We start from the raw sequence: 23,865 nt of genomic DNA on the forward strand, positions 1-23,865 counted from the left end.
GTGATTCCTATTGAATAATGGCACCTGTGACTGAAACTGGTGAATTCAAAATCTGCTAAAACTGCCATTCAATAGCTCACTGCAGGAAAACTGCACCCGTTGACGCCGACACTCACGTTTGTCAGGGGGCAGCGTGTCGGCCCATTGGCACCTGTTGAATTTAACGCTGTTAAATTATGGATTTGTGTGCTGTACTGACTCAAAAGTGGGCTAATAGTGTTTAGATTCAAGCAGCGGCGGATTAAAATGGAGGCGGTTATTTTGAATTATTCATCGGTCCTGTGTGAAAGCACATGGGCAGAACTTTGTTTACATCGGGCACAATTGAAGGTGGAAGGGGATGCTGTCGAGGTCCAGACATTGAGGATGTGTCCTTTGACAAGACACCTGAACACCCTAGTGTTGTAACTGTCCACTTTCCGATAAACAGAGGAATTGGAATTTCAGCCTTCCATGACATCCTGCTTTGTACAGGATTCCTCAGGAATGAAAAACAGAGGTTGCAAATGGATACCTGAGTCCTGGGTCCTCGCTTGACCTGAACTATTTTTGCTTTCCAGTTTACCTTGTTCCTTACATCGGTGTATGAACTTTCCAACACATGTATTTTTGTGCATTCATGGTGACCTTGCCCGTTTTCTTTTTTTTTTTTCTTTTGTCATGGACCCTCCCGCCTGTGTGTGTTTTTGTTCTCTCTCTTGACGGCGTCAGGCGCGATCGGCGGCTGTAACCATTTTCCACTGATGAACCTCCCCCTCTTAAGGAGAAGCTGGAGGTTGATGCAGGGCCAGATTATGAAAGTTTCTACCATGTGGTTTGCTTATGCACTTCCGTTCTGAATATTTTTTTACTTCCTTGTATTATTTACTTCCTGGTTTGCCTTGTTTTTTGCCTTTGCGCCTGACAATTTCCGTCACTCTATTTTAGTTTAGGTTTTCTTGTTTCTTAGTTCCTCCTCACTCGGGCCCGACCTGTTGTCAGTGCGTTGTCACATTTTGACTTTTTCCCCTTCAAATGTGGGAGCGGCAGGTGCGACCTGTCCGGCCACTTCAATGCAATTCCAGTGACACATTTCAGTGTCATTTGTAGTGACAAACTCTCTCTGGCGTCAAGTCAAGAGTCCAGATTCTACAATGGCAATGCCATTCAAAACAGCCGAGGCGAGGGTTATAGGTACTACTGCAGTGGTAGATCACTGTGTGAGAGTGAGATGCTGGGATACTGTGCTGCTCTAACTGTCGTACGTGTTGCCGCGCTGCTATGTGCTACGGTGCCAGACGTGGCATAAAAACGTGGAATAAAAAAAAAAAAAAAGCATCTGCTGTCCGTGGTCATACGTACGGGTGGACGTGAGTCGGATGTTACTTGTATATGGATTTAACTTTGACTTGCCCTCGAGCAATGGAGCTAATCCACCTTAAATCAATTCATGTTGACCAAACTTACACAGTTGACCAGTTGATCTTAACCTATGTTAACTTGAGGCCCGTTTATGCTCTCTTTCTGTACAAAATTGTTCATCTAAGTTTCACATCATGTTACCGTCACTGACCACATTCTTTCATGCTTTCTTTTGCTGTTCACCAATATATCCACCAGGGGGAGCAGCCCAGCGTATTACTGATAACTTACCTCTCGTACAAAAGAGGAAAGCGGAGCAGCATTCTAGGAGGTCGGTGAGGGCAGTAAATATATTGTGATTGGAGGACGGACAATTTCTGCCATTGTTATGTCATCTTCATGTATCGGTAGTAACAGCAACACTGCACCATGGTTTGTGATGGTACTGCTCCATTTGGGCTGTATCAGTAAGCTTTGTGGAACCGTGCAGAAATATGGACAAAGTGAACGCATAGCATAGACAGAAGGCTCCGTCCACATCTGGATCTATATGTAACAGTGACAAACTTTCTAGCAAACAATCCACCTGCCATTCGCCATGATCAGGATCATCCATGAGCAATTGAGGTTTCTGCTCGGAGAAACTGCAAGGAACAATGGGGACCAAGTGGAAGAGGGTGCAGGCCAAAGCTTCTGCTACATCGTTGGAGGTAGAATCAAAGGCTCCAGCGCATGGAGACACCAACAGCATGTTTAGTGCTGTACGACAGTGTCTAAAGTAGCAATACCAGTCTTTACCGAACCTCGAACCCTGGTCTTTTTGGGGAACACAGTTTGTTTGCTTGGAATGCTGAGTACCTTCTCCAGCTTTTCAGTCCCTCTCTAGCAGCGAACCCTTCCTGCAGCCTCTCATACGCGTCACACACACACACGGAGTACACGTCAAGCTTAGCATCCCACACCTGACACCAGTTGTCATTGAACACCAACAAGCCGCCTCTGAAGGCTCGAGATGTGCGAGCAAACTGTAAACACAAAGAGACCATCAGGTGAGAATAACAGTACCACATTCTCCAGTCACATGCGTCAGGAAGCAAAGGAAATATTTATGATGTAATTTTACAGATTTATGGGAAACTATGAGGAAACGTCAGGCCAAGATGTATAAACACCAACGTGCCACCATCACTCAGCCTGACGGCCCAAGGGGATCCACAGTAAACTGCTTTTAATTTATTACACCTGACAGTGGAAACTCTGGCTGCTGCTTCCAGGTGCATCACTGAAGTGATGAACGATGAAATAATCAATACAGTTATTTGCATTCATTATTGAAAACATTCAACAATCCCTGAGGTTTGCTGTTGAAGCAGCAGCACTTCATGTTTCTCCCGCAGCATTACAGAATGCTTTCTGCATGGTTTCAAGCAAGCTAAATAGTGCGCCGCGCGGGATCCATTTATCCGTTCAATTGTTTTCGTCTGTCTAACTGAACACAGTTTGACCTCAGATCACATCCTGTCGTGTTTACTATCGAGCATGAACACCATTTCCTGTCAAGTAGCACAGCTCACATGGGCACTTCAGTCCTACTGTAGGTGCTCCTTCATCTTCATCTTCTTTTTTTTGGCCCTTGACTCCTCAGAACTTGGAACAGTTTCCAGTTGGGTTCGGCAAATCCAGGAGCAGGAATCACTTTCGTCTTTGACTTAGATTCCATGAGTTGTATCCACTTCCTTTGAGGCAACTGTAGATAACAATTACGAATGAATTGAGCTAAACATGTTTGGATTGAAGGGGTTTTTCCTTTTAAGCGTTGAACCCTCTGGTCACTCACAATATTGGGACATTGATCTCCAAGTCGCTTCCTTTGAGATTTCCTAGCTGGTCATTAAAGTCAAAAGACTGAATTAGTCTCAGCCTTGCTCATGGGAATCTGTCACCTAACCACAGGGAACCTTTCATATTAATGGCCTATTAGAAATGTCAATAAAAATTCCACATGTGGGAGGGGCTGATCACACACTCACGGCTGACACATCCTGTCTTCATGTGCGTATGACGTGGCTTCATGTGCATCCTACTACCAGATATCACTTCCAGATAAACATGACGCCGATGAGAATCCCGAAAGAAACATCATGTGTAATGACTACATGACAGGAATACGTCCGCTGCTCACGAAACTAAACTTCACTCCCTGGACACCTGATGGAATGGACTGGGGGAGGACATCTGAAAAACTAGCAATATTATTGTGATCAATTCAGTACATGTCAAAACTCCCCCTTTGCTTCCTTGTTTCTCAGTCGGATCCATTGTTGACATTCCTCCCACGCTACAGTTCAAGTCAGGAGCGGGCGACTCTCAAGTTTTGCTTGAAAATATTGTGCTCATATTACATTCACGATGGTCAGCCCTGACTGTTTTCAGAGTCGGTTATCGGGACATAACATTTCTTCTGTGCAAATACAAGTTCTGCCTGCGTCCTCCTTTCGATAGTATCTGTGTCGAAGCACCCTCTGGTGTCCACATGAGCTGATACGAAACACGATGCAGAAGTAAATCTCAGTCAGGTCCTTTAAAGAGTCCCAACTCGCACCTTTCTAGTTGAAAAGACTTTTATTCAGTGCCTGGGAGAAACAGCACAACGTGTTATTATACAAAACTGGAAATAGAAATACCACAGGTTCAGTCAAGACATCAGTAGCTCTAATAAAATTCCAGGTTAGTCTCTGAAATTTCATCACAAGGACTCCAAAAAAACAAAAAAAAACGACAAAATACTGGTTCTCGTGTCCCTGACAGGCGGGACTGCAGTCGCCTCAACAAAGATTAGCAGTAATTCCTTCCTGCTTCCTCCTCCACTTATGTCATCAATACTTAATTTAATCCCCCAAAGTTTCTTCTCATTATTGAAAAAAAACCTCCACCACTGGATGAGGGATTATTCATACAAGCACCATCTATTGGAATGACCTAAAAACAGAAGCTAAATGAATCAACTAAGAAGAGTGTGGTGTAAAATCCAGTCCCAGTTTGTCAGAAGGCACATGTGATCAAAGCCCTTATGTGTCGACTATAAATGGTGTCGCCTATTATCCCCAAATCATTTTTTTTACTCCTTACATAACTTCATTTAAAAATAAATACCTCTTCTTAAATTCTCAAATAGTCTTTTCTCTATACCCCGGAATAACCCACATGTCTAAGAAGAATTCTGAAAAATGATCCATATATAAAAATAAAAAAACAGAACCATGAATATAGCAATTTGAGACAGAAAATAATATCAAAAGAAAAACAAAACAATGACGACGCACATTATACAGATTTGTGTTTCTATAAAATGGAATACAAATGTAAAACTGGTTTATTGTAACTTTTGGTAGCCTTCAGTCAACGCCCCAGGGAAAACAGCGCCCTCTCTCTGACTCCGCTCTTTGGTGCTGGTCGAGGGGAGGAGCAGACGGTGCAGAGCGCCAAGGCTGTGCTGAAGCCACAGGGCAAGTTCATCGGACGCCAACGTGTTCACAAGAATATCAATTGAAAAAAAAAATAAAAAAATGTTGCACCTAAAAAATCCGGACGGCGGTTATTTTTGGGAGTTTGACGTGAGGGCGTTCTCAACGCACAAGACGATGTAGGAGCCGGAGCAGCTGCTGGACTGCTGCTGCAGGAGGCGGCCGCTCTGTAGCGACGAGGCCAAGCCCGTCACGGCGCGGTCGCTGGCCCGCCATGTTTCACAGTAGTGGTCAGTCTGTCTGTGGCCTTTGCTGCTGGAGCCGTGCCACACCATCTTCTCTGGCCTGGACAGAGAGAGAGAGTGGGGGGAGGTCAGAACACGGCAAAGACCAAAACCATTCAAATGAAGTATCAGACAGAAGTATTGTTCAAACATGAATGGGTCCTGAAGGGCCTGAACACACTGCGTACTGAGGCATAGACCATGATGTCTCCAAAGAAGGAAACTGGGTTGGTTTTAGTTTCAGTTTGAGGCTTGCTGACTACTTCAGTGACAGTCAGAGGTTTGCCTCGTCTGTTGGATCTGGCACTTAAAAAGAATGTATAGGAAAAAACAAACCGTATAAGTGGATTGATTTATCGAGATTTAAGCGTAATTCCATGTATATTTCCACTTTGATTTCCGTTTATTTCCCTTTATACTTTATACTTCCTTTTTCATTTTCAGACTTAGGTTTGGCAATCCACATTTTGAGCTTTCCAGATATCCACCAGAATAATGACTCAAAACAGAACTTCAAAGAACAGAACAGACTTTTGGCTTGTGATTTTTTATTTCAATTCTGATGAAAACTCTAAGAAAAATCTAATATTAGCACTAGTTATTTGACCGAAAAAAATCAGAATGTATATAAATAGATATTTAAAAAAAGTAATGGGTGAGTTTTATCTGTCAGTGGTTTGCAAAAAGAAATATTCATACATCCATATTGAGGGATACTGGTAAAAAATAAATAAATAAGAAAATGTAATCATGTAAGACTTTATGGAGAGGCTGCTCATTCTTTTCTGAGGAAATATGTCTGGTTTTTAATTTATTTACTTTCAGAAACATCCAGTGAATTGAGTATTTAGGCAGAGATGGTATCTGTTTTAGAAGTGGGTTTCAGGAAGTGAACATTTTGACACAGGGGCCCCGTTTAGTCTATGACTATTATGGCTATGACTACACACAGTCATAGTTTGGCAAGCTCTCGATCATTATATACCAATGTTTCCAAAAGTGAGGTTTGCGACACGCACCATGCACTGTCCCTGAGGATGTCCCGGCCATCGAAGGAGTAGATCGGAACATTCTCCCTCATTTGGTTTCCGTCCTCACTGAAGATCGACTCCCAGCTACTGAACAATGTTTGGTCCTAAGAAAACATGGTAAAGCGTAAATAACATCTTTCATAAACAACAAATGCCACTTCAAATGTGTATATATATATATATATATATCTATATATATACAGATATATATATATACCTAGTCAGATCACGTGTTCACATCAGGCATCTCATCCCAATAAGTCATGTTACTAAATCATATGTAACTTTATAGGGCTTTGTTCATTCATTTTCTTTGTCGTTTTTTTATTGGTTTTCTTTTCTGAATTTGTCTTGCAAATTGTCTTTTTCCTCAATATGTTATATATATGTAATATATGTCCGCCCTACTCCAGACATCAGTGAAAACAGTGAAGTACACCAGAGCTTGACTTTCAGACGTCGATCATCGGTCATCAGTTTCTCACCTTGAGGTTGACGATAGGGAGGCTGTCCCGGTCCGACCTGCGGACGATGGTGTAGAGGTCCTGCAGCTTGGAGGACAGGAACGCTCGGAACGTCCCCTTCAGGCCCATGGCCCGGGCCTGCTGGAAGCACATGAAGTCGGCGCCCCTGATGCCCCTCATGTTTCCAGTCTGCGGTGCGTTGAGAGCGATGAGGTGCAGCTAAGGGGAGAGACTCTTGTTAGCAACAGAAACCGGCTTTTTTAATGGTCAGTTCAGCTCACCCCTGACACAGATGTCCCGACTACCGGCGGCGCCACAGGCGGACTGGGTCGCCTCTGTGGAGTGACGGCGTATCTGTGGTCAGACTGCTGCGTGACCAGCCGTCCGTCCGTCTGACCCGGGATGCTCTGGTCAGGGAACCTGGGCTCGTACAGTGGAGGGAACACCGGGGGCCGCACCGGAGGCTCGATGGGTCTGGTGGAGGAACTTCCCTGAGAGTAGTGGCCTGCTCCATTGTTGACGGACCGGTCCTGCGGTTGTGGGTACACCACCACAGGCGGCGGTTGCACCTCTGCGACCTCATTCTCCTGGGAAGCAGATCTCTGTGAGCCGCAGTATCAAAAGAGAAACGTGGCAAATCCTGCGACGACAAAACTCACCAGGTCTCTGAAGAAGGGGCTGTAGTCACCCAACTGTGGGACACAGAACCGAGATTAGTCTGGAATACTGTTGCCATGACGCACTATGAGACTTTTGACTGACGTTTAGGGAGCATCTCTGTTCAGAGCTAACTGTTAAACACCAGTTCATTATCAAAGCCAGTCAAAGTTTCTCCTCAGTCATGTAGTTATGACTAAGACAAACAGATCTGAAGCATCAATCATGACCACTTCCTGCTTAGTTGCCTCATCCATTAAATCCTGCTTTTGTTGAGACAGAGTAGCTACGCTAAGAAACATTAGGATGTGCGATAAAAGAAAGAGTTTGGTTCAGCGTCGCACCAGGACTTGTCGCACTCCGTCGCGGACCCTCAGATAGAGGTCGGCTTTGTCGATGAGGTAGATGAGCGTCCCTTCCTGCTGCCGTCTGGCGGTGGCGATCATGGTCTCGTACGACCGCAGCACCGTCACCTGCGCATGAAGCTCTGTTAACATCTTATTGATGGGACAGCACAGTACCCAGCAGTGGTGAGCCTCACCCCGGATGTATGACCTGGAGCTCCAGGAGGACCAGGAGGGCCCGGTGGTCCAGGTAAACTCACAGCTGTTGAGGGAAAACAATGTTACACAATTTTCCTTTCAGAATTTAAGAACGTTGAACCTCACAGTGACTGGGTCTGTATGCTCCTGGTGAAGACCCCGGCGGCCCTGGTGGCCCAGGTGGACCGGGTTGTCCGGGACGGCCATCATAACCAATTCCTGGCTTTCCTGGAGGTCCCTGTGGTCCGGGGGGTCCCACAATAGACTCTCCTTTGGGTCCCTGACACACAAATCACACCGGTTCATCCACCATCTCAGGTGGGACTTTCTCTAAGCTTCTGTCGGCACTCACAGGCAGGCCGGGTTTGCCAGGAGGTCCAGGTTGACCCAGAACTCCGAATCTTGAATCATAAATCCCACCACCAGGCTCTCCTTTCTCTCCCTTCACTCCAGTTTCCCCACGTTCACCCTTTAATGGAGAAAAGGCAGATGAAATTTTTCAACAGGAACATTTGTAAAAAGGGTGGAAAACCGCCCTCCACTCACCTTGTATTGCAAGATATCAAAATTGGAGCCAGTTGCTGCAAAAATGTGGAAAATAATGGAGTCACAATTGCTTCCCTCGGAACATCAGTTATTTGGAAGAAAAACTGATCATAAATTACATGGGATTCCTGGAAGTCCAGGATCTCCTCGCTCTCCCTTCTCTCCTTTAATGGCTGGATAACAAAAAAAACAAAAAAAAGTCAGATGTTGTTTTCATTATGAGCTGACTGCCTCAAGCTGTTTCTCCTCACCTGTGTGACTCCTGGAGCTGTCATCATAGCGCTGCAAGCAAGAGAAAAGTGTGATAAGAAATATGAGCAATGGATCGCTGAGTCATCATTGATGGCTTTTTTAAACTTACACCGAAGCGATCGACAGGAATAGGTGGTCCTGGAGGTCCAGGTGGCCCTGGCGGACCTGGCAGTCCAGGGACTCCCTGTGAGGACAGTTATTTATTAAGAAACACAAAACTTTTTTTTCTCAAAGATGTAAAGTTTGTTGTATTTCAGGTTCGTGGTAATATGAGTTTATTTTATCACAATACAGTTCAGACTCACTGGGAAACCAAATCCTGCCCCTCCACCAGGCTCTCCTTTCTCGCCCTTGTATCCGTTCACGCCGGGTCGACCCTGAAATACATTGAAAAGAAAGAGAGTCACTTACTAGACACTTAGATGAGGTTTCATGAAACAGTGTCCTGATTTTCAGAGGCCACTAGATGGCACCAGATCTGCTGAAAAATGTTCGGACTTGAACAGCTAATTCAATGAAGCCACACATCATTTCTAAACCAAGAGCGCCATCTAGTGGCCTCTGAAAATTAAGACACTGTTTCATCAACCCTGCAATACTGTTCCATGAAACCTCATGTACCCAGCAATTCGACACACGACACTCAATCCATTCTCCATAGACACGTGCATATACTTAAGACCAATAAATCAATTATATTAACAAGAAATAATATAAGGTTAGTGGTTGTTAGTGGACTTCCTGTTGACGTACCGGTCTTCCTGGCATTCCGATTTCACCCTTTATGCCGGGAGGTCCGTATGGGCCCTGCACAGAGAGCTCAGGTCAGTGACTGTGATGAAGAGTACAGCTGATGGTTTGACAACTAAACTCACGGTTGGTCCGGCGGGGCCAGCAGGTCCTCGCTCTCCCTGTACCATCAAGCAACACAAAGGTCAGTGTGCAACATACAGAGAAGGTGTGTGTGTGTTCCAGGTTTATCTATACTTGTGAGGACACTTGCTTTGTGGGGACATTTTTGCTGGACCCACAAGGTTAAGTCTCAAATTGAGGATTCAAAACCTCAAAATAACTACGTCCTTATAATTGGGTTATAATTTGGTTAAAAGTCAAGGTTATGTTTAGGCATTTGTTTTGTTTGTTTAGGTTTAGGGTGAGAGGCTGGGGAAAGCATTATGTTCATGAAATGTCCCCACAAAGAAAGCGGTATAAGTGTGTGTGTGTGAATCACCTTTAGGCCCGTCAGTCCATCCAGGCGCAGCATGTTTCCATCGGGTCCGATCACTAATCCTGGCTCACCCTTCTCACCCTGGACATCAAAAACGAGGTACCAAAAATGAGTATTCTTATCTTCTTTCATTTCAATAGAAGAATAGAATTCAAGTCTCGCACCTTTATACCATAGCCTGGAAGACCTGGCTCGCCCGTGTCACCCTTTGGTCCAACTGGTCCCTGGAAAACACACACGGTTTAATGGCGTTTCAAAACAGTGGAAGAATTACATTTACACTGAAGACTCACAGGAAAACCTGCCTGGCCTGGCAATCCTGGACCTCCCTTCATAGGACAGAAAAAAAGATTGTCAAGTCAGACAAATCAGAAGAAGTTGTTAAATGAACCATATAAATTGCACCAATAAGACTCGAATCTTTGGAATCCTTACAGTTCTCTGCTTATTTCTGAGACAATGTTCCATTCCAACATATGCTATTTACCGTAATTTCAGAATAGTGGCTGCACCCACTACATTTAAGAAGGAAAACAGATCTTGTTCATACAAAGTGGTGCAGTGGTGCTGACTGTGCCGTGGAAAGTTCAGTGGTGCTTAAAAATGCATGAGGATCACTTCTAAACTAGTTTTGAAAAAAGGGTCCAGAATTGAGACTGACTCATGAATCAAACTTGACAATGTTCTCTACTGGAATCATGAACTCTTCACATCTTTTATGTTTTCGCCCAAATGTCCAAAGTTCCGACACCACAGTTGGTCTCAGCTGCTGCTTCACGTCTCTGTACCTCCAGGCTCTGTTGGCAGAGCTGGGGACACGCAGGCGAAAACAGCGCATTTTGATTGGTGAATAAAATTAATGTGAATAAAATGCCTGTGATTTCATCATTTTGATATGACAAAGCACAATAAATTGGTGGCCGTGTTGTTGTACAAGTCACAGGGTTGAGAATGCAACAAAAAAGTAGCAGCTTGTAGTCTGGAAATTACAGCAGTAGTTTGACCGATTGTGCGTAAAATGAACACTACGCAGATTTTAAAATGGGTTTAAGACAGAAATGCTCAAAACATTAACTCAACTGAAATCAGAAACATATATACTGGATACGATGATTCCGTTCCTAAGCAGCATTTCTGCTCGTCATTAATATTCCTTACATTCCCAGTTGTCGGGTAGATGATCTGTCCTGGAGGTCCAGGTGGCCCTGGTGGTCCAGGAAGTCCAGTTCCGTCTCGACCTGGCTCTCCCTGAAAGCACAGACTCGGTCAATGCGGGCTTTGCAGTTATTGAAAAAGGAAGCTTTTCCGAGCTAGCCAATGGAAAAAATAAAATAAAATAAAAAATAATACACATAAAGATTTACCGTTTCTCCTTTGTCTCCTCTGTCACCTTTGACACCCTGCAGAATCAGAAAATGTATCAATTGTTGAGTACAAAAGTAAAAGTAAAACAGGGTTAAATAAATACAAAATAGTGCTAAAAAATAATAACAGCAACAACAACAACCATACTACTTAATAATAATGATAGCAGACTTAATAATCACTTTTGAGAAGCATGTCTCAACAAAACCTAAAACGGACTGCACATACTTGCAACGCTGGTCTTTTTATCTTGTGTAATTTGAATAATCAAACCTTGAGCTCCCCAACTGATCATCTCACCTGAACTCCTGGGAATCCATCCAGACCTGGTTGACCATCTTTTCCTTGTGGACCTTCGCTGCCCTTCTGACCAGGCATCCCAGGGAAGCCAGGTTTACCCTGCACAAGAGAGTTTTACGATCAGGAACAGGAGCCCTGATTTAAGCGTCAAAAACAAAGCTAATCCCACCACGGGCACACAAGCTGTTATTAAGGCGCCACTATAGAATGCATGTACAGTTTACTCAGACGACTGTCTCAGTTGACAGGAGAGAAAGCGCCTCTTGTCCTCCTCGTGTGTGAGTGTTTATCTGTTGCTCCAAATTCCCTACAGAACTCTTTTTAACACAATGCTGGGACCTCATTTCCCCTCGGAAATCAGCTTAGAAGTCCCAGAAAAACAAACCAAGCGGAGAAGTGACAGCAGAGGAGAAACTCGGATCAACCTAGTGAACTCCAGTGAACTCATTTTCATGACGACCAATACTTACAGGAAGTCCAGGCAGCCCGGGAGGACCCTAGAAGGAGACACAAGCTTTCCATGAGTTTCGCTTTAGACCAGATGAATATCACCTTCTGGCCAAACATTGATCCCTCTGTCACTGCCTTCTATAGTGCCGGTTCTATGGCTGCCAGAATACGTAGACCAGAACCTGGATTTTTGGGGACTAACAGGATCACCTATTTATATTTACCAAAATATGAATGAAAACTGAAATTTGTATTTAAATGATGAGCTGAATTTAAATCATCCTTTTAATGGTTTGTATTTCTAAATGATAAACAAAAAAACCATAGAAATTTTTAAATTGTGTTTAGCAGCGTCTCCTGTAACACTGCTTGTATAATTTTAGTAAAATCACATTTTCTACACACATCAGATGAGACACTAAGAAAATCAATGCAATAGACATATTACCACGTCTTACAGATTCAGACCATCACTACTTTAGCAGTGATTTCTGTCACTAAGGTGGTCTGTAAAGGTATGAGAAGAGTGCTGACCTGTGGTCCCTCTGGTCCACGGACACCAGGAAGTCCATTAGAGAAGAATCCACCAGAGCCCTCCATGTCATCCTGCAAACACCAAAATCACTCATCAGTCGGCAAGATCCCCCTTCATTCTATTCATCGACTGTAAAACGACAGCCATTCAGTTCAAAGACACAAAAGAACCAGTGTCTGGAAGTACATACAGTACATGGCCACTACTGTTTTCAACTGGTTTCAACTATGTATAAATGATGCACTGCACCGTAAGATCCTTACTTTCACGGCTGCTTTGTCTTTATATTGCAGGGGAAGATTGGACATTGTTTTTGTGATGATAATATCGTGAATGTTTCTAATTTGTCATATCGCAAGATAGATACGACAACAATATATCAATCATCCCTAATATCAACCACATACAAGTATGAAAATACGACACGACTTGAAATAATCTTGCAGTTGAAGTTACTGACTGGCTTCAGATCAATATGTCTTTATTTATGAATATTATAATAAAAAATAAAAATCACATGAGGCAGTTGTCATTTTGTGTTGGAAAAACGATTTTCAAACAAATTTTTAAATTAATTTTAAAACTTTTTTTCTCTCGTATTTTTTTATTTTTTTAATATATAACCTTGTAAAAGAAAAAAAAATAATGATGTAAAAATGCGGCACTTACAAAACCAACCCGAAAGCCTGTTCCAGGAGGTCCGGGCGGCCCAGGGGGTCCGACAGGTCCCATTGGGCCAGGAAGGCCTGCAAGGCCTGGTTCTCCAGGCGTTCCAGGTAGTCCAGGATCCCCTCTGGATCCCTGATGAAGGGGGGAGAGTTGCAAGAAACCATCAAACACTTGACATCACACACACAAGTGTTAGTCAGGTGTCACAACAGATGAAAACCACTAACAGGAACACGTTAGTCTCAATGCTTTTGAAGACACAACTCCAACTGAAAGGTGGTGAATCTTAGATTACTTGCAGAGAAGTAGGCTTAACACTAGATGAGGAGGAAAAGGGAGGCAGGAGACTTGAGAGGAAGGAAAAGAAGGAACTGTGCTGCAGAACAGAGGGGGGGGGTGGGAAAGGCTCATAGAAAGACTCTCATCCAAACTGACTTTCATCCTGCTGGGTACCTCTTTTTCAGTCATCATGACCAACATAAAATCACATGATCAAAATAGATACAGTTGTAGTATGGGCAACCATTCACGGGCAGAAAGTGGCTGATCTCAAACAGAATAAGTCAGAGGCAAGTACCTTTTCCCCAACAGCTCCAGGAAGTCCCAGCTCACCAGAGTCGCCCTGAAACAAGACAGAATGAAAGGCAATTAAAAGTAATGCCATTTCAACTGAAAACAAGAGGTCTCACTACTGTGTCGGTGTAGAATACACGTACGAGCAGATGAAGAGGTAATAACCTGCCAGAGCTGTGGGCATCATGCTGATGAGGAAGCGAGTAATGACACAGACGCGCCTGATGTACGTTCATCATCCCGTTAATGGAGGGGGATAAATAAATTACCTCCTGATGATGGAACACCGGGGCTGACATGCTATTAGATTACGAGCAGCTGACATTATAATGTGAGTTTGTTATGTGCAGCTGCTTTATCGGCTCCAGACAATCATAACCAACAAGAGTTATCAGCACATGGTGCCAGGGAAGGGTGAAGTTACACAGAGCAGTCTGTGACAAGTATATCTGACGTGTCCCACTACAAGGATAGTCAAGGTGTGACCGGCCGACAAGTTATTGGCATACTCTTGATTTAAAGTTTCTGTTTGGTTCTGATCCGAAAAAAGCATCTTAGTTATCTAGGTAACTAGCTCGTGTTTCTCATTGGCTTCTCTGTTGACCACTGCAAATGACGTGTTTCTTAACAAGATAAAAGAGACTTAGATTTAGAAATCCGTGCTTAAAATGTATCTTATTTTAAGCAAGATTTGATATTTCTGGATTTTATCTCAAGCGTAACCCAATCTTTTTTGTCTACAATAGACAGGGAATCTTAAAATGAGGTAAATATCTGGTAATATATGATATTTTACATCGCTGCCTCTGTCTCATCAAAATAAAACTTGTTGCTTCATTCAAGTGGTTATTGTTGCTCTTAGTTCCAAGCATGTTGAGATACAGCCATATCACAACTCATCATCAAACAGTTATTTATTTCACTATTAAATTTAGTACATTGTAGCGATCCAGTCTGCCTATGGAACGAAGGATTATGGGAGCAGGGTTGAGGTATAAAAAGGATTGTTTGGATAGTTGTGTGTTTGTGTGAATTATCTGTCCTGTTCTTATTTGGGATGTTTGCGTAGAGTGTTAATGTTTCCCTTCCTTACAAATACAGTGAGCACCGTAAATTTGTAGGATATGAGTGGAGAGGACATGTGTTCTGTTACATTAAGCCATACCATACCATAAGCTTGAATGTATAACCTTGTTTTTGATGTCCCATTTGCAGTATGTTTTTTGAGAAATTCTTATTTTGTAATGAGGAAAACTGCTTCAGATTTGCTTTATCTTACCTAAACTAAACAAACATTTCCCCTTTATTTTGGAATTCATTACCTTGTTACTAGTCTTGATACAGAGACTCACTTTAAGTGATATATATATTGGAAGCTAGTTTCAATTTGCCACTTTCAGGGCGAATTTCAAGTACTTATTATCGAGAATTCAGTTACATACCTTCACCATAGAATTCTTATTTCTAGTCCTGAGCTGGCTTGTTTAAAGAAGAAAAAAGTATCTCAATGGACAGATAATTTCACAAAAATCAAGCACTTTTACGCTTCACATCAGTGTTAAAATCTTAAATTTGAAGCACCCTTTTTTTGAGTGTGTTTCTCATCTAATTTGTGCCGCTCTTGAGAGCATGTTTCTATATTGCTATCAGTTTATTGTTTGCTCACTTGTGATGGGTAGCTGAGGTATCACAATACAGCATTGCAGGGTTGATGAAACAGTGGCATTATTTTTCAATGCCACTAGATGGCGCTCTTGGTTAGGGTAGCATGCAAGGTCTAAGGTCTTTTGTTCAAAGACACGCATTGCACGACAGACAGTGCCATCTAGTGGCCTCTAAAATTCAGGACAGTTTCATCAACACTGTAATCAACTGTCAACTTTTTGGTTGTCCTGGTAGCCACCTAAACTGGTAAGCGCTGTCTATGAATATTATTATAATACACAAGTCGTTTTTCTGATAGAATAGTAGCGATAACTGCAGTAGTATGTCTGAGGGAAGTGAGTTGTGCCTCACTAAACCGAAGGGCCACTTTCTTACTGTCCTCACATACTTCTGTGATTCTCTTAACTTTCTCATACAACACCACACTTCCTCTCTGGGAACTCTGTCATCCAGAATCCATCAACAGCACAACCCCTTCTGACCTTCTTCGTACTTCTCTATCAACATCCTCAAAGTGGCTCTCTCCCTTAAACACTTTATTTACTTGACTATTGAGGGTACAAAGACAAATGCATTCATGGGAAACACTGTTGTTTATAATGTGATATGCATATACAATATCAATATACACTAGATATAATGTATGTATTTTTATAGTATATAAGATACAGGTGAAGGCGTGAAACTAAATGAATGCAACAATAAATCAATGTCAATGTACGAGGTGGATGAAAAAAGCCAAACATAAATATAATTATGTGACCTGAGGCAGGCGGAGAGGGCGGATGCTGTTGACACCAGATGATTTTTTTTAAGACTTAAGGCTTTCTGAGCATTTATTTTAGAGACATATGCTAGAAAAAACAGGGTTTGCATTTTGTACTGCTTTTTCTGTGCTGCGATTTGTGTTAATTCATTACAAAGCAGTGGACAGGAGCGTCATATGTGTCTCCACTTCATTGTAATTTTAATATGCTAGCTAACAAAGTATTGCATCGTTTTTGATAAGAGAGGGTCAATACCTTTTCTCCTTTGGGACCAGGAAGTCCGGGAAGTCCATCCACTCCTGGCATGCCAGGTAAACCCTAGTGAAGAACGGGATTCAATTTATTGTAAAATATTTGGATATACATGTACATAACATAAGTCACAATGACACTTACTGGTTGACCTTGTGCTCCATCTTTTCCTGGTGGTCCAAATGCTCCAGAGCTCAACGCTGTGCCTACAGTAGCAGGTCCAGGAGGTCCAGGAGGCCCAGGAGGACCTGGTGGTCCAGGTAAGCCCTGTGACGACAAAAAAAAGTGAATTTAATATTTCTTCATGATGATATTTTAATGGGAAAAGATTTTAATCGATCAATTTCAGTCTATAACGGCCCTTACCCTGATAGACTCCAGATCAGGGAATCCAGAACCTTCCATGTCCACAAATGTCTGCAACGAATGAAGGTAATGCTTCAGGTTTTACTTCATAATTTTATATTATATACCTACTTACAGATCTAACCCCCGGTCCTGGTGGTCCTGGAGGTCCTGGGGGACCTCTGGGTCCAGGCTGACCTTCGCCCCGGTCTCCCTACACACAATTCTCATCAGTTCTCTCAAGTCTTTCTTCAATAATCTTAAACTACCTCAACTCACCTTCTCTCCTTTAACTCCTGGATCACCTGGAGTTCCTGGAAAACCTGGTGGTCCCTCAGGGCCCTGAGTGGGAAAGAAGCCAATCAAAACTATAAAATGATGTAACCGCAAATGTTTTTATTAATTGGATATTTTATCTTCTATTTAATCCGATTAAAGTGAAAGAATAGGACTTACATCTTTTCCATCCTCTCCAGGATCACCCTGCAACATAGCAGTACACACATTAACCAAATAACTGGTACCGACCAGTGTGTCTTGGGTGGCTTGGTCACGTCAACCCATTACAACCCGGCAAATGTGCCTTAACCTGCTTGAAGTCTAAAGACAGTCTTTCACATTCCACACGAACCAAGGTTGTCTTGGAGGCTTTCTACCGCCATCTGGTGGTGGACTCATGCAATAGGCCAGGTTGATGAAAGCAAAAGGGTTGGCTTCCTGAATATCCTGACTAACAGCAGGAATTAGTCCACATTAAAAATGAACTGATAAGGAAACATATATTTGCATAATGGTGTTACTGCAACAGATATACGAGGAAACATCATTTGTTTGTCCCATTTTTCACCACTTTAGGCAATTAAAATGCACAACATTGAATATTAAGATTCCGTAAGATTTGAGAGCGAGCATAATTCCAGTGCACCTACACATAGATATTCCTGTCCAGATGAAATATGTTGGAGGAGAGTCTGGAGTAAAACACATTTCTAAGATCAAGCACCACTAAATAACAGTATTTTAGTGCTGTCCACCGCCCTGTACTTCACATGCTGATTTATCTCCGAACTCAACCTCTCAGGTAAATGGACGTGCCACCAAACCTGCTTTGAATCTTTAGCACAATCTTAGTAAATCACATGTCATGCCTGACTCTGCCCTTTGCATAAACCTCTACACAGCACGAGCAATTTACTAAACAGTAAATCATTCCCATACAACCTTTTGTATGAAAATGTCAATAAAATCAAATTGACTCCTCAAATTATTGGTGCGTAAAATATCAACTAGAGCCACACTCACTGCCTCTCCAGCCGCTCCTGGTGTACCGGGAGCTCCAGGCACACCTTGAGGTCCAGGTGGTCCTCTTGGTCCAGGTGCACAATTGGCAACTGAGCCATCGGCGCATTCTGCAAAGCCAGTTGCTTCCCCTGGAGGACCTGGTGGACCCGGAGGGCCAGGCACGCCAGGCTCTCCCTTCTTTCCTTGGTATCCAAAGCCAGCACTGCCCTGAAAGTGATAAAGTGAAAGTGAGATAAAGGATTTTTTTTTTTACATGAACATATGAGTGTTTCCGAGGTTTTACGTTTTAATGATATTTACTACAGGCTTACCTTTGCACCTTTGTCTCCTGGTTCCCCCTGAAATATAATAAAATAATCAGTTCATATCTGTTCCATCCAGCAGAAATCACTTGAATAATAAATAGTGGTAATCGATACAGTTCATCATTGTTCAATTATAGTAAAAAATCCACATTTGCAGTCATATGGGTTTAAGTACTTGCAGGACATTGCAACACAAATTATGATCAAATGGTGACACCATGTGTATCGTATCGTGCAGTTCTTGCCATTAGTCAACAACCAAGTTAAAATATATGTTCCTATGTCCAGCAGAGCAGTTATGTTCACATTTACGTTTATTTTCTTGTTTTTTTTTTTTTTTTTTTGGTAATAATCCATCCATAATAGTTCCACAAAAGTACAATACGTTTGTGAAGGGAGAATACTAGGACATGACGTCCCATCTTATTCATGACCGTCTGGCTCCACAATCACACAAACATCTATTACAAATGAAGTCCGTACCTTCTGTCCATGGCTTCCACTGTGTGCCACTGAACCGCTGTCACCCTTTGGCCCGATTGGACCTCTGTCTCCTTTCTGTCCCCTGTCTCCTTTCTCACCTTTGACTCCAACTGTGCCTGAACCGGAACACAGGAGGGAGAGGGTGAAAACCAGGCAACCATTCAACAGGCACTCTTTGACTAAATCTCTCTACGTGAGCGTCATTTGGCCTGCAGTATAGTCCATGTCGTCATACAGTATTATGATGACATGGAGTCACTCGCCTGCCTCTAACTTCAGCAGCAAAAAGATACATGCACATGCAAAGCTAACACAAATCCCACTTCAATTGTGGGAATGGGAGATTTACTGAATAACTTAATTCTGCTTGACAGTACAGCAAGAGTTCGACTAATCCCTGATATTTTTAAGTATGGCAGAACTTGCCAACTTTTCATTCGTCGCAAAAGAAAAAATAACTTTGGGGAACCACAGACTAAAAAAGAGATGACCCGATTTAACATGTATTTGTACCTCGTGGAAAACATCACAAGCGTGATCTGAAACAGGTAGAAAAAAATTTCCACCTGCTGTGTCTGTGCCTGAGACACAAAAAGCCACGGAAGCGAAATACAAAGGGTTAAAGAGCATGGATAGTGATCATTTTCAGAATCAGACGGCACTCTCAGCTTAAAAGGCTTTAAACAAGTAGTTCAACAAAAAACGTGCACATCTTTCAACCAACCTACTACCTAGAACACTGGCTGGTGAAGCTTCATCTGCTCATAACTGCTCCATTGCAACTAAACAACTATCTGAATGGATAAATGTAGTTTGATCGTGACCATTTTTTAGGTTTTCAACCATATGTCCACATTCAACGGCTGTATTTGCTCATTCACTTATAAAATCAGAGTCTGTTTTCTGCAGACTTTCATACAGTAATACAGCAGGCCAAGTAATTCCACTTTCACTGTTAAATGTCACATGCACATCCCACACTAGATGGCGGCCTGGAGCTAAAAACGACCCAGCTGACTTATGGAGTCTTCCGTTCCCTGATGAATCAGAAGTCTGATCATTGAGTTAGCAGACAGGAAAATAACTTTGGCATGTGGAATCATGTACTGCAGGGAAGGAATCGAGTGGAAAATGAATGTTGCTCTTGCCCAGCCAGGTTGCACTGTTGCCACAAACAGCAGATCTGAAATTCTAATTTCTCTATTTTTCTTCTCTACAGTTATGAGTTTTTATTTATATAAATTCATTTCATGAGTAAGGACACTAAAACTGTGAATACAAAACACAAACAAAAAGAAAAATAAACTTCTAAACATTTTTAAAACGAAACTTTGTAAATCATTATTTTTTTTCTTTTTTTGTTTTGCATTTACCTATTAACCTAATGAATAGTGATGATGATTGTGAAAACATCATGCAAACATTAAAAAATGCATCGATTAATACGACATTTCAACCTGAAAATACTTTCATATGCAACTGATAATGATCACTGGTGAGTTAAGAGACTGTGGCCTTATTTTAAATGGACCTAGATATACACATTTACTGAAGAAAATTGGCTTTTTTCAACTATGATAGAAAAAATGTTGAAAATTAAATATTCAGTTTCCTACAAAGTTCCTTGATGCGTCAGACAGTGAGCTTGTAGAGTGGCTTGTGTTGAGAACCTTGGAGTAAAACACATTGGAATGCATCTGCTTCAAAGTTTCTGTGAACCTAAAATCCCACTAGAGGTAGACATGTAGCAAGTTTCCTCCCTTGGAGTTGCTTCTTCACTCGCACACGTTCTCAAACAGACAAGTTGGGTGAGCTCACCTGAGTGACTTCCTCTCTCAACAATTGGTGGAGGCTGGATCGGTCTCAAAGGTGGAGAAGGTGTATACTGGTGGAACCAAAGCAGAAAAACACACATTAAAATGTAGGAACAAATCACAATTTGACAAAAGTGTCCCAGTTTATTCAAGTGTCTCCCTTTCTCCTAAACATCCCTATCAGGGAAGAGGCGACATAAAAGTAGAAATAACCTCCCACCCCACCATTCTTCCCCAGGGACACACCTTCAATTGTCACCAGTGGAATTCCAAAAGGCCCTGAGAAAGAGAGTGTAGGTGACTGAGTGAGGGGAGGAGGCTTGAGAAGCTGCTCCCCCTACTGCGTCACTCAATGCCAAACATGTCAAGAATGCGACCGCAGCATTATTAAAGTTGATGAATGCATGAACGTGACACAGGATATGCCACGTTTTCACTCCATCACCATAACTGGGGATAATGGAGGGAGAGATATTTTGAGGACAGCGATGATGGATTTTAAACACACTTGCTGCGTGAGAAGCCATAATGGATGCACAGTGCAGTCTTGGTTGGGTTGTTAATACTAATAGCAATACTTTGTTTTTCCTTCCATTTCATCGCTTGGTGATGAGTTGGATTGAGAAATGAAATGAGTGAGAACAGACGTGTCCTTAATAACAGGTAATAAACCACTCTCACATGAGTCTTATCAAGATCAGATCCAGAAATATTCCATGTACGGACGCAGGATGAGACTTTTCCTCTCGCAGCGTCAGGATAATGGATAAGTGTTTGTCGCCTTTCATCTATGAGAGTGAATTCCTGGATTAGAAAATGAAGAGTTTCCCCTCGCCTCTTTATCTCCTGTCTGCCCCGACATGCCTTTGCAGCGCCGGCTGGACAGTTGTGGAGGTTGCACTGTCGGTGAAGTGGAAATAAAACATGGGCAGGTAGGTATTAAGGCGCAGCTGTTGCCTCTTACGTGACATTAAACACGACGCTGACGAATGCCAATTATCAGATGGTGAATTCCACTTGTAAAAGTGACAGGAGCTCCAGACGGAGTCAGCCGAGGTGACGACAGAGACTTCCGACAGAAGAGGCGGTCTGCTCCGGCCTGCTCCGTCTCCTGCCTCTTCAGAAATCGGTTGCAGACGGTTGATTTGGAAACCAGGCGACTCGGATTACAATTGACATCTGGTTTCGTGTGCGGTAATAGTGAATGTGTGCACGCACAGCAGATGTGGAGCGTGCAGGGGAGCTGGGTGACTGCGTCAGAGTGAAACAGACTGAATGCAGACTGTATTTTTTTACTATCACCACCAATGGGAGTTAATAAGGATATCTATCGAATCTATCTGACATTACCCTTGGAAGAAACCTGCAGTACCGGTATCCAACAGAGAGGGAGCTGCTAAGAAAAGTTGCCTGTGTAGAGCCAGTCATAGCTGGTAAAACAAGGGATGGAAATTTTTCCCTTTTCTTTCTTTTTTTTTGACATAATTTGAGATTTTGAATCTTATTTGAAAAGCAAAAGATTATTTATGTAACAGTTCTCTGCTGGCTAGATTTACTACCAATACATTTATGAAACAAAGGAAGTGAATGATGTCGAGACAATTTCACACGGTTACATGTAAAGCAGTCAAACAAGATGGGATTATAATCCTCAATAAGAGAGGGATCAATGCTAAGTAAGTAGGTATATATGCTGAACACTCTTATCACTCATCTTAAATCCAATCAGAGTGGATTTACAATATTATAAATGAATGATAGATTAATGTTTTATTCAACAGCGCAGCTGGTCAGATAGCCAGTTATGTAGATTTTCTTCTCAACTCCTATATGGTTGTTCTCAGTGCTGTAACGCTACTGCAACCTGCTGAATGAGTTCATTGCAATCACCGATAATATATAAACTAAATGTTGGTCAATAATATTGGGTTTGATAAAACAGTGTGGGTGGAAATAATAATGGGTAGATGAGGTATCATGAAGCAGTATTGTACGGTTCATGAAACAGTGTCCAAATTTTCAGAGGCCACTCGATGGAGCTCTTTGTTTAGAAATGATGTGAGGTTTCATAGAATTAGTTGTTCCAGTCCACACATTATCCAGCAGACAGTGCCATCTGGTGGCCTCTGAAAATCAGGAGATTGTTTCATGAAACCTCATCTACCCATCACTAGTGGCAACGCGATACTTAAACTCCTTTGAATTGCTTTTTTTCCTGAGACAACTAAAGACTGGTCTGTCACCATAAAAATGACGACACAGTATCGTATTTTAATGAAATAAATGTGGACTGTTAATATCTGTAACAAATCAGGAGCATCTGGAAAGGTCAAACGAAACATACACCAGTACCGAACATTGTTAGGAAGACACCAAGTTTGATTATATTGTGCTTCATGATTGTAGTATATATGGAAACGCTGACCATCAAATGAATCCTGAATGCTAACTTGTAGTTTAAACAAGGGGTCACGAAACATTTTAGTGATTCCTGTTTTAAATGGTCATGATGTCCCACAAAACAGTTTTATTTTTGATTTGTTTATTTGTCAAATGCAGTCATGAAATTTAGCTAATGAAGGCAAGATGCTACTGTGGCTTAACTGTAGAAAAAACATATTTAAAAACTGGATAAAATTGCTCAAATGATCTTGCAATATTGGACAAATGCAAACCTGAAATCGGGTGAAACAGTCATAGTTACGGATGAAATTACTCATCCACCTGGAATGCCATGAATAAATGATAAATCACCTGTGTATTTTTATTTCTCAAAATTGACGGATTTTCCTCCCAGTGTCAACTTCCTGCCAGAAACAACTCTTTTTTGTAAGACAGCTTTGTTTCCAAATGTAAAAGACAGAGACAGCTCCTCTCCAAGACATCCACTCAGCAGTTTTTAATCTCTCCGCAGGGATGAAGGTTCCCTTCACTTCAGTCGAGTAATTTGAAACTCCAGTTGCACATCTAACTCAAAGATCTGTCCTAAAATGACTCAGCCACCGATGTATACGTCTTTGTCAGCAGGTATATGAAGTATGTTAATCAGATTAAACGCCTGTGTGACCAGGGCGCATTTCACTAAATCGAAGGCACGACTTACAGTTTGGGTCTGTTTATTCACAGTTGGTCGGGTTTCCACGTAGCCACTTCCTTCCCCTGAAGCCTGGAAAGACAAATCACTAGTTACAAAACCAGGATGCAAGACAAAAATCATCTCGAAAGTCAGCT

The 23,865-nt window shown here is 42.2% G+C and overlaps 1 protein-coding gene across 2 annotated transcripts in view; it reads right to left on the bottom strand.

Annotated features, from left to right (window-relative positions):
- Nucleotides 1-3,952: 3,952 nt before the first annotated feature.
- Nucleotides 3,953-23,865, bottom strand: part of col18a1a (collagen type XVIII alpha 1 chain a) — a 61,733-nt gene continuing 41,820 nt past the window's right edge. For both annotated transcript variants that reach the window (XM_053877594.1, XM_053877593.1), the window contains 37 exons: nucleotides 23,738-23,800; nucleotides 20,639-20,705; nucleotides 18,821-18,936; nucleotides 18,344-18,370; nucleotides 18,033-18,239; nucleotides 17,187-17,213; nucleotides 17,010-17,072; nucleotides 16,867-16,944; nucleotides 16,752-16,802; nucleotides 16,530-16,652; nucleotides 16,389-16,451; nucleotides 13,706-13,750; nucleotides 13,129-13,260; nucleotides 12,459-12,530; nucleotides 11,945-11,971; nucleotides 11,475-11,573; nucleotides 11,174-11,209; nucleotides 10,968-11,057; nucleotides 10,103-10,138; nucleotides 9,974-10,033; nucleotides 9,813-9,890; nucleotides 9,457-9,492; nucleotides 9,335-9,388; nucleotides 8,887-8,958; nucleotides 8,691-8,765; nucleotides 8,581-8,611; nucleotides 8,449-8,502; nucleotides 8,330-8,364; nucleotides 8,136-8,252; nucleotides 7,910-8,063; nucleotides 7,783-7,847; nucleotides 7,586-7,714; nucleotides 7,244-7,276; nucleotides 6,866-7,171; nucleotides 6,606-6,803; nucleotides 6,109-6,224; nucleotides 3,953-5,150 (listed from right to left, as the gene is read on the bottom strand). In XM_053877594.1, coding sequence (XP_053733569.1) covers nucleotides 4,937-5,150; nucleotides 6,109-6,224; nucleotides 6,606-6,803; nucleotides 6,866-7,171; nucleotides 7,244-7,276; nucleotides 7,586-7,714; nucleotides 7,783-7,847; nucleotides 7,910-8,063; nucleotides 8,136-8,252; nucleotides 8,330-8,364; nucleotides 8,449-8,502; nucleotides 8,581-8,611; nucleotides 8,691-8,765; nucleotides 8,887-8,958; nucleotides 9,335-9,388; nucleotides 9,457-9,492; nucleotides 9,813-9,890; nucleotides 9,974-10,033; nucleotides 10,103-10,138; nucleotides 10,968-11,057; nucleotides 11,174-11,209; nucleotides 11,475-11,573; nucleotides 11,945-11,971; nucleotides 12,459-12,530; nucleotides 13,129-13,260; nucleotides 13,706-13,750; nucleotides 16,389-16,451; nucleotides 16,530-16,652; nucleotides 16,752-16,802; nucleotides 16,867-16,944; nucleotides 17,010-17,072; nucleotides 17,187-17,213; nucleotides 18,033-18,239; nucleotides 18,344-18,370; nucleotides 18,821-18,936; nucleotides 20,639-20,705; nucleotides 23,738-23,800 — 3,249 coding nt within the window. In that variant the 3' untranslated portion in view covers nucleotides 3,953-4,936. The remainder of the gene's footprint in view (nucleotides 5,151-6,108; nucleotides 6,225-6,605; nucleotides 6,804-6,865; nucleotides 7,172-7,243; nucleotides 7,277-7,585; nucleotides 7,715-7,782; nucleotides 7,848-7,909; nucleotides 8,064-8,135; nucleotides 8,253-8,329; nucleotides 8,365-8,448; nucleotides 8,503-8,580; nucleotides 8,612-8,690; nucleotides 8,766-8,886; nucleotides 8,959-9,334; nucleotides 9,389-9,456; nucleotides 9,493-9,812; nucleotides 9,891-9,973; nucleotides 10,034-10,102; nucleotides 10,139-10,967; nucleotides 11,058-11,173; nucleotides 11,210-11,474; nucleotides 11,574-11,944; nucleotides 11,972-12,458; nucleotides 12,531-13,128; nucleotides 13,261-13,705; nucleotides 13,751-16,388; nucleotides 16,452-16,529; nucleotides 16,653-16,751; nucleotides 16,803-16,866; nucleotides 16,945-17,009; nucleotides 17,073-17,186; nucleotides 17,214-18,032; nucleotides 18,240-18,343; nucleotides 18,371-18,820; nucleotides 18,937-20,638; nucleotides 20,706-23,737; nucleotides 23,801-23,865) is intronic.

This window comes from Synchiropus splendidus, chromosome 10 (assembly GCF_027744825.2).
Source record: "Synchiropus splendidus isolate RoL2022-P1 chromosome 10, RoL_Sspl_1.0, whole genome shotgun sequence".
Classification (NCBI taxonomy): Eukaryota; Metazoa; Chordata; class Actinopteri; order Syngnathiformes; family Callionymidae; genus Synchiropus; species Synchiropus splendidus.